At 31.8% G+C, this 10541-nt stretch overlaps 2 protein-coding genes across 2 annotated transcripts; both read right to left on the reverse strand.

Moving 5' to 3' along the window:
- Positions 1 to 4230: 4230 nt before the first annotated feature.
- LOC131655712 (E3 ubiquitin ligase BIG BROTHER-related) lies at positions 4231 to 5243 on the reverse strand. The gene has a single exon (XM_058925533.1). The coding sequence runs from the start codon at positions 5007 to 5009 to the stop codon at positions 4368 to 4370; it is 642 nt and encodes a 213-aa protein (XP_058781516.1). The 5' UTR covers positions 5010 to 5243; the 3' UTR covers positions 4231 to 4367.
- Positions 5244 to 5419: 176 nt separating this feature from the next.
- On the reverse strand, positions 5420 to 6708 carry LOC131658048 (uncharacterized). Its single transcript, XM_058927384.1, has 3 exons — positions 6611 to 6708; positions 6045 to 6145; positions 5420 to 5955 (listed from the first exon to the last, which is right to left on the reverse strand). The coding sequence occupies exons 1-3, from the start codon at positions 6706 to 6708 to the stop codon at positions 5420 to 5422; spliced, it is 735 nt and encodes a 244-aa protein (XP_058783367.1).
- Between the last annotated feature and the right edge of the window lie 3833 nt (positions 6709 to 10541).

Raw genomic sequence — 10541 nt, forward strand, 5'->3', positions numbered from 1 at the left:
GGTCTTGCAATAGTCTATCTAGACCGACACAACCTTAAACTCCATATCCTACAGGTTGACCGGTCCATCGGGTGCAGTTACCGTGCATAGATTATTATGAACCCTTGGATCATTGGATCAAATTCTAGACATCAATTGTTATTACTCAATACTCAATACTCACCACTCAATACTTAATACTCAATACTCAATACTGGATTAAAAACATGATCCAATGGCTTATGTAGGCTTATGCATGGTGCATAAGTAAAATCCTTATGCATATTAGCCAAAGCCCGATCCATCAAGCTTGTTTAATATTGCTTGGTACATTCATATTACAACACTCACACTTCCACACCAACCTCCTCCATTAAACTAGTTTCAATTCAAGCTTAATCAAGTGTGCTTGATATTGGGTTGGCTTGACTTTTCTCACTCATTTAATGTGTCAAAATTATTTTTCCCATGTTTTGATTTTCTTGACATGATAATTGTTTTTCTAAAATAAAAAAAAACCATTGCAATATACAGTTGTAAAAAAGGAACAGGTTGTGTCTACATGAATTGAACATGTTTTACTTATTTGTTTCTTTTTTCTGTCTTTATTGAATTGTTGACACAGAGACAGAGTCACACGATGGACCGCAAGATTTGGACTCTCATTTGCCGCAAATTCCGTTGAGTTCATTAAACATCAGTTTCTCCATTCCATTCCACTAGTTGTAGTTGGTATAACTAGCTATACATTTGTAATTATCGATTAAATAACTGGTTCTTGTAACCGGTTATAACTATTATGAAATTGTTTTTGTGTCAGCAGTAATTGATTATAGATTTTATTTAACCGGTTACAGAAAATTCTTTTTTTCTATTATGTGACTTTTGTAACTTGTACTCTAATCAAAATATTTTGGAGGTATTGATATCATTGTTAATGAGAATTCATATTCTCACACACCATAATTCTCTTTAATTCTCTATCTCTTTCACTCTTCACATTCAAACTTTTCAATTTCACATACCAAATGATTTCAAGTTCTAACATTGATTATGTAAATTTTCTACTACTTCGTTTCGTTTTAAAATGACTATCGTTGTAGCAAATAAAATTTGTTTAAAAATAACTCTCATTCTCACTTTTCAATATAAAAATTATTGCTATTTTTCTAATTACATTCTTTAATTATTACTTTACATACTATTTCCAACACATTAATAAGATTGATTTAATAGAAAATGTCTTATGACAATAGTATTACATTATTTATTATATTTTTCTCCCGTCACTTAAGAGTCTGTTTGGTTGGAGGTAAATGAAGGGGAGGGGACGGGAGAGGAGGAGATATTTAATAATTTGTATTTGGTTCAAATTTTAAGAGGGAGAGGTGAGTTAGATGGAGAGGGCTAAATTTCCTCATAAACTTTTTGCTTCCCCCCGATTTAAGGAATTCGGAGGCGAGGGGAGGTGCTCCATTTTTATTATAATTATATTTACATATTTACCCTTATTATAATTATAATGATTTTTTATGTTATTTTTTAATTATTGTAATATTTGTTTCTAATGATTTTGTTAAATTTTATTATATTCAATAATCTTTTTAAAATATATATTATAACCGTTATTTTTTTATAATTTTTTTATGTTATCGGATTGAATATTTATATTTCATCAATGAATTTGTATTTAAATTATAAATGGTAAATATCGGGAATCTTTTGGTAAAATTACAAGGTTAAAAATGTAAATTAGTTTCAAAATATCTTCCCTCCCCCCGTGAACCAAACATATTTGTAAATAAAATTCTTCATCTCCTCTGCCCTTTCATATTCTAAACCAAACATATATGTAATTAAAATTCCTCATCTCTTTTCCCCTCACCTCACATTTCCGTAATAAAAATCTCTCTCATCCCCTCGGTTGGCAACTCCATATTATTTCAGAGATAGTTGTTTTAGAATTTTCATAGGTTCCAAATCATTATTGAAGAAAAAATCTTATTAGTCATGGTTAAGTACCTTTAAAATTAAATAAAAAATGGTTGCAAAATTTGTCTTATTGACCACTAGATTATGTAAGAACAAGTGATTGCTATATCTTATCCCTCCATCGCATAAAACATAATTAGTTGGACATTAAATCTCTATCATTAATTTGACATATTATCATTTTTTTATGACATAACTCATAAATCTAATATTATAATTTGCACAATTTTATATATGTCTTTATTTTTATAGATTGAAACTAAAATGTTTTTTTTTTATTTAATATTTGTTTTGATCTTATAATTTCACCGAAGAGATTGGTGACCCAATTGGTGTTTCTATCTCCAAAAAATTTCTACACTTTAATAGATTAGTTGTCAAACTCATCTACCTTGCTGTTTGTCATCCTTTTCATCACTTCTTTTATTTCTTGTTTTTAAATTTGATGATACTAATTATAGTTTCGGTTCTTTTCTTTAATACTGAGTCTATTATGGTCCAGAAGGATACCATATCCTTCATTAAATAAGTTGTAGAAATATGTCTTTCATATATCTTTTATATTCTTTAATTTTTTTTTTTATTTTAACTTTACTTCGATCACTTTTATTCTACCATCACATTTCTTTATCGCTAGGTCTAAAACCTTTTGATTCTCTCAATGTCTTTTTAACTATTTTTCTAATCTCTTGTGTCATCCTAATCCAAATATCATTTCACTTCCTTGTGACTGTCTAAACGCTCCTTCAAAAATCTTATGTTTGAAAACTATCTTGTTTTTTTAATCGGTTGAGTTCAGTGACGGAGCCAGGAATTTTAGACAGTCTGGGCAAAAACTTTACACCATTGATTATTCATCTATTTTAATTTTCATACCTTATTTTTACTAATTTTGCTTCTGACTTTGTCTAAAAATCGACTATTAAATTGGAGGAGTACAAAGAAAATAGGGGTTGAGCCTGAGCCCCTGTCCGGGCTAGCTGGGCCTTGGCTCCGCCCCTGGTTGATCTCTCATGTAATTTTTTTCTCCTCTATCTTCTTGACTCTTACATTCATAATCAATACTCTATATTAGATAGTCAAACTTTTCTCACTATAACTTCACAAACCAAATAATTTTTTTATTTAACTTCCTAATAAAAAAAATTATATTGGAGAACATATCACCCCATTCACCCCATTCTTATATGAAATTAGACGCTGATCTATTTTTACTTTCAACTGTCTCTTAATTTCTACTACTATCTTTTAATAGGATCCATTCCCTTTGTTTGGCTATATATGTTCATGTATTCTTTCTGTTTATATATATCTTGAACATTCATTGAAAATTTAAGCCGTTATTTAAATTCATGCACACTATCATCAATGATGCCGTCATTTTAAAAATTAAAGTTAATCTCATTTTGTCGTCTTATGTTTAGAATTTCTAAATTTGTTCATTATAAAAACCAATAAAGTAAAATGTTTCCACTTTATCCTCGCAGAGAACCTTCTGTTAAATATACTAATTATTACAACTTTTCCATAAAACAACATTTGCGGTTCATGTTATTTTCATTTTGCAACTATATAATATATGGAAGGTATAGAGATCCAAAGTTGGACCTACCAGCAACCTAAACCTTATTTTATTTGTTTGTTTGTCTCTATTGTTTCTTATGCCATAAATTTTCTATAATATCTATTGTCTTACAATCTATATTAATAATGAAATTCAATGTTTTGTGACTAGGCCAATTCATTGCATGCACTAAACTACAAACTATGGTATATAATATATACCTTTTCGCAACTTGCATAGCATGACATGCCACTAAATAAACAGTAACAATCTTTCCCTTCATGTTCCATCACACATACATGTTTTGGAATGTATTGCTAATAATGATGTGAGATTAGGGTTTAGATAATGTTCCAAATCTTTTAGATATTTGATGTAAAAAGTTTAGATTGCAATCCTAATGTTTTGTCATTTAGTATTAATAAAAAAATCTATATTTTGTTTGACTTTTTATTAAAGACGAATCGTTCAGAAGAATCTAAATTTGACTTCTAAATTTTGCTAGATTTTATTTACTGTATGGATGAATTTTTTTGTAAGAATCGAGAGTTAAGATAAAAAAATAGCAAGTTTTTGATTAATTCTATATTAGACGGAGAAAAATAAAATATCAATTGAAAAAAAAAACTTGCATTTAAGATTAGTAGAAATTATTCAAATCAATTTACATTCAGGAATTTTGGAACATACATGAAGAATTTAAATTTTGTTGATATTTTTTGTATAGATACAAAGCTAGCTTCAATATTATTTATTTTTCAACTATAGTTTTTCATTCAAATGAATATTACAATAACTTTAAACACATAAATTTAAAAATCTTAATAAGTCATCAAATGTTCTTATCCTTGTTTGGAGTTGAAACTTCATTGCTACAAATTGGACAAACCTTCTTAATTTGAAGCCATTTGCTTATGCAATCTCTATGATAAGGATGATCACAATGAAGTGCAACCAAAGCTTCACCTTCTTCATATTCAATCTGACAAATCACACAAAGATCTATTCCACTTTTGGTTTCAGAAGTTTTGCAAGTATAAGGATTTAAGCAAGTAGAAATTTCCTTTCTTGATAATCCTCTAGCTTCTTCTCCTATAAACTCTCCTAACTCAAGCAACTCTTCGTACGATAATTCATCGGGATCAACGTCGTCTTCTTCTATATCCATTTCATCCTCGTCGTAGTCCTCGTCGTCGTCGATATTGCTTTCTTCGTCTTCAAGAAACCGAAGATCGGCTTCGAATTCCTGGCTCAAAGTAAAATCGGCATCACCAATATCATCATTAATGAAAGAAGATTCACTTGATGAATCTTCTTCTTCACTTTCACTTTCAATTGTTGCTAGATTTGTGACTGTTGTTCTCTCTAACTCTTGTTCTTGCAAGCCAATTGCTAGAAGAAAGTCAGAGCTAACTTCCTCAAGTTCTGTGTATGGATTCTTTTGAGGTGATTGTTTTCCCTCATCGCGTTCCATCGAAGAACAAAGAACACAATATTGCGGTACAATCAAGGGAATGAGAATAGAACAAGACACTTGAGGAATTTGAGGAGATGAACATGAACATGAACATATAAAAGCATACTTTTTTAGATTTCTTTTGAGATTAACAAAACTTCAATATCAAGTAATGGAAATCCTTTAATCATGGATTCATTATATTCCAGATTCTTGTCTATTTCAAGGTCCTATCTTAGCATTACCAATATAATGATCATAAACTTTGCACTTTCTTTTTGGACAAGTTAACCTTTTGTACAAAGCAACATGGCAAAACATTTTCCATAAGCAACAATATACCTTACTCCAAAACAGAACCTTCATTTTTGCATTACATTATTACTATGCATGTATTTGCCAAATTCTTGAGACACAAAAAACATATTCTATTTCCTTTGTCTTCTAACAATAACCTTTTTCCTATTATTCACACCTTTTCTAGCAAACTTTGATGTCTGTGTCACCTTAATCTCATGACCTGTGTGCTTAATATTGGCATTGCTTGGGTAACTATGATCTCTAATACTATGATTCTTCCTATTCTTATTATAACTAAGATCTCTACTAATTTCAACTTGAGCATGACCCCTTTTAGGCTTCAAAGATTTTCTCAAATGCGAGCCTTTATAGTCTCGCCTTCGACGCGAAAATGACCTACTTATTTCCGATGTCGGAAGATCATACGAAAGGCTTTCGTCAACGTAATCTTCTTCACTTGTAGAGTAAAACTTCTGATTCATTCCCATTCTAACCCTTCTTCTTCTCTTCCTCTTGACATTATGTAGTTTAATACATAAGAAAGTACATGAATACTCCCAAATGTGGAAACAAGTAGAGCAACATGCCCATGAAATTTTGCAAGCAGAATAACATAGACATTTAAACACGCCTAATTTATGGAGAATATAGAAGAACAATAACACTGCAAGAAAACAGAATATACAAACCGAATTTCAGAAACATATGGTGATGATCAATTAACAAAATAACAAAAAACAATTGAAAACTTACCAATGTACAATAGAACAAATACCACACCTAGCTTCAATAGATTAGCAACACAAAAATTTTCAATGTAGCAAAAGAAATCCCATGTTGGTCCACATACTGAGCTGAAAACATATATACATCAAGTAAGAAGTTAAAATCACGCATTTACGCGTATTAATTTGAGATCGAACCGCTAAGATTCCACAATAACTAAATCCAAACATCTTAAATTTTTGGAGGTCATGTACTCAAATTTACTATTTAGCCATAATTTAACCCTAGAAAGTGCGTAATAAGTCATATTTAGTCATAATTTGACCCTAGAAAATACTTAATAAATCCTAATAAGTCATATTTGACTGCAGTTTAATCGTAACAAAACTCCAGGTACGTCTTCCTTGGACTATTTTAGCCCGGGACTAAATAAAACCGTATGATTGTGATTAAAAAGTGTGTGATGCAGTTACTACACTCTAAGCAAAATTACTCTTGAAATTCACGTATACATTGTGTAAATATGATTATTATTGAAGTATGAAATGACACAATATAGAATTATTTATGATTTTGAATGGTATACTACTTACCCACAAGATTTTCCAGAAAGAAATTCAAGTGGAGAATTGAATAATTTTCCAACGGCTTCTCCGAATCCTGAAGCAAAAGAATCAATGACGTTGCCCATGTATGAAAAAGGTTAGTTTTGAATTGAAATGGAATGAATATAATTGAGAGAGGTTAACAAAGTAATGGTAACTGACTAACTGGTAAACCGTTATCTTTTCCGAGAGAATGGGCCTCATATAGTTCATTACTCAAACTATTGGGCCTATATAGCCCATCTCATTCAGGCTTCTTGTGTAGGCTCGAGTGGCTCTAACCCGGAAATTTTGTTTTATTTTATACCCTCCAATTATACGTATGCATCCAAAATTTGATATTCCTAAAATGCTAGTTCATTTATACAAATGATCAATTCGTTTTTTGTTTTGGTAGGTAACAATTCAAAACATTAAGTTTTGTAAATTTTAAGGGAAATTGGATATACAAATCAAAATATTTAAAAATTGGAAGATCCAATTTAAATATGTTTTTTAGGCTGATAAAATGGTCCAACAAGATCGATCGAACAACTGAAGTTCAATTCATAATGCTCTAGCGGAGGAGTGGGGTAACACTTTAGATCCGAATGCTTCCCATCAAGGATAATTGGGTTTAATCATATCATCTCCCACATTTTGCGTTGGGCCTAGTTGAAGTGGTTTTAACCACCTGTCATATAAAGCTCTTCTACGCGTCATACGAGGTACTTTTTGTTAACAAAAACAATGAAAACAATAGTAAATTGCACAAGATGCAATGATATTTGTTATTCTGAAAAGAAATAACTGCAACTATTAAATAGCCTTACAAAGATATTAAAAATTTGAAATAAAGCAACGTCTCCCATAATCTCAAGAAACGAGAATTTTAAACACAAGCATGAATCAAATATAAAATGAACTCTATTATGTCCTATTTTATAGGAACTTATTGAAACAAACTCTATCATGTCCTATTTTATAGGAACTTATTGACACATACTACTAATTAGAAAATACTATTAAAACACTCCCCTAAACTAAACATGTCTGCTACATGTTAGTTTATGCCAAGAATGCTTCTAACGCCCATTACTTTTTTGAGTTTTTCGAACTGGTCAATCTTTAAAGGTTTGGTCCTGATGTCAGCTACTTGCTCATTACTACCAATGTATTTCATACTGATTAGTCAGTCACTTGTAAGATATTTTAGAAAATGAAATCGTACATCAATGAGCTTACTTTTCATATGGAAGACGAGATTTTTCACAAGTTTAATAGTGGAATAATTATTGTAGAGAATTTTAACAAAGCCATTTTGAGTACGCTCGATCTATTTCAAAATTCACTTTATCCATATACTTTGGTTGGCGCAAGAGGAAGCAGAGACATATTATGCTTATGTTGTTGACAAAGTTAACACATGTTGCTTCTTAGATGTCCAAGCTACAACTCTGTTGGGGTTGGTTGAAAATATACATGTTGAAAAAGTCCCACATCGCTTATTTTTGTGAAGGAAGGGGGGAGGTCCAAGGCTATATATAGAATTAAAGTTCTTCTAAGTCCCACATCACGTAGTTTAGTGATGGAAGAGAGAATCCAAGGCTATAAATAGGATTCTAGTTTTTCTTTGTAAGATGTACCAGTCAAAAGTACTTTACGCTTGTATTTGTTTTGCTGCATGAAATTTTTTTGATGCAATGTCAAGTTTTTCAAGTGTAGTGAAGATTGACTAAGAGAAATTTGATGAAAGAATTAATGTTGGCCTGTGAAAAATTCAAGTCAATTATGTTTTATACAATTAGGATTACACAAGGCGTTGAAAGGAAACATTTCCAACATGGAAAACAATGCTTCGAGTACAATCTGCATGTCTTTGGCTAAGAATATCTTAGTGAATGCTCTTGGTAGTCATCGGCCAAAGATATTTGGGAGAAAATTGAAGGGTTATATCAAGGAAATGGTATATCAAATCGGTTGCTGTTGAAGGAGCAGTTTCATAGCTTGCGTATGGATGAACATACAAAACTATCGGATCATCTAAGTGTTCTAAATGGTATTGTTTATGAATTAGAAACTATTGGAGTCAAGATTGGTGATGAAGATAAATCTTTGAGACTCATATGGTCTCTTCCATCTTCCTATGAGCATATTAAACCTATTTTGAAGAAATTGCTAGTAAAATTATTTCTAAAGAAATAAGATTGAAGTGTGAGGATAATACTTCATCAAACTCAGTGTTGGTTGCTAGAGGAAGGCCTTATACGAAAAAAAAAATAATGAAACAGGTGTGAGATTTTAGAAATGTGGAAAAATTAGACATATAAAGTATAAGAGTCCTCATGGGGCGGGGTTAGAGAAGGGCTCTAAGTCAAATGGTAGCAATGTCTATCTCGTTGTGAGAAAGGATGATCTTCTCTAAAAATTGAGAAGTCTTTTTCCACTGTCATGGAAAAGGACGAGTTATTACTAGTAGATTAACACTTGGGCATTGATGTAAAGTGTGTTGTGAGATTATGTCGATGGTTGAAGAGCTTCCTACCAACATTGAAGTTGCACCATAAAGTTTCAACGTGATTTTCGGTATGTAAAAATTCTTGAAGTGGTTTAACTTCAAGTGAAGTATACTCTTCTTTTGGTGGAATATGATAGTTTTTAAAACTATGATTGTCGGTGAAGACGATGTGAAAATTCTTGGAGCGGTGTAGTTTCAAGTGACTATACTCTTTATGGTGGAGTATGATGATTGGTGAAGACAATGAAAGTTAATGTATTATTTTCAATCAAGGTGGAGATTTTTGGGGTTGGTTGAAAATATACATGTTGAAGAAGTCCCACGTCGCTTAGTTTTGTGAAGGAAAGGGGAGTCCAAGGATATATATATATATATATATATATATATATATATATATATATATATATATATATATATATATATATAAGATTAAAGTTCTTCTAAGTCCCACATCGCATAGTTTAGTGATGCAAGAGAGAATCCAATGCTATATAAAGGATTCAAGTTTTTCTTTACAATATGTAACAGTCAAAAGTACTTTAAACTTATATTTGACTTTTTATGTTTTCTCGTATACTCTTGTTTTAAATTGTTGTGAGGGGTAGTTAAATATTTGTTTTGAAGACTGCGAGTGTATTGGGACCTTAAGGTTTTGGGTTGAGATATGGTAACTCCTTCTCTTGTGGTTCTGGAGCATCTGTCCCCTTGGTGCTTCCGACTCTCTTGGACTTAAGGTTTTAGGTGGAAATGTGGCGTTTCCCTCCCTTGTGGTCCTGGAGAATTATTCCTATTGGTGCTCCCGAATCTCCCGGACTCCCTAACAATGGTATCAGAGCCTGGTTCGACTTGGTGGGGGAGCAGGAGCAAAATTCGGTGATGTATCCATTTATAGGATGTGGGGAACTCACACTTGTGGGGGAGAATGCTGGGTGCAAGTGTGAGTGGTTAAAATTCGACATTACCTTTAAATGGGTGGAATGTTGGATTTATAAGAGAGTTAACCCATTTACTTAACACCTTAAGGTTTTGGGTTGAGATGTGGTGTCTCTCTCTCTTATGGTCCTGGAGCATTAGTCCCGTTGGTGCTCTCAACTCCCCCGGACTCCCCAACAAGCTCCACCACTTAACATAAATACATATCGTGACATACTCTTCTGGTCATCTAAATCGCTGGCGTAATCATTATCTGTAAACGCCATCATTTTAGTTGTAAAGTCCCTTTTATAAAAAAATAATGAAATCAACAGTGGATTGAATGTATCTCAATACTCTTTTGACTACTTACATGCGTGCACTTAACATGAATCAATTTAGGAGATAATCAATATACATTAAGTCAGATCTCGTCACTATCACATACATGAGACTTCCAATTATTTGTTTGAACAATGTTGCATCAGTTTTTGCTTCTCCTATTTCCTT

Source organism: Vicia villosa, linkage group LG3 (genome assembly GCF_029867415.1).
Source record: "Vicia villosa cultivar HV-30 ecotype Madison, WI linkage group LG3, Vvil1.0, whole genome shotgun sequence".
In the NCBI taxonomy this organism is placed as follows: domain Eukaryota; kingdom Viridiplantae; phylum Streptophyta; class Magnoliopsida; order Fabales; family Fabaceae; genus Vicia; species Vicia villosa.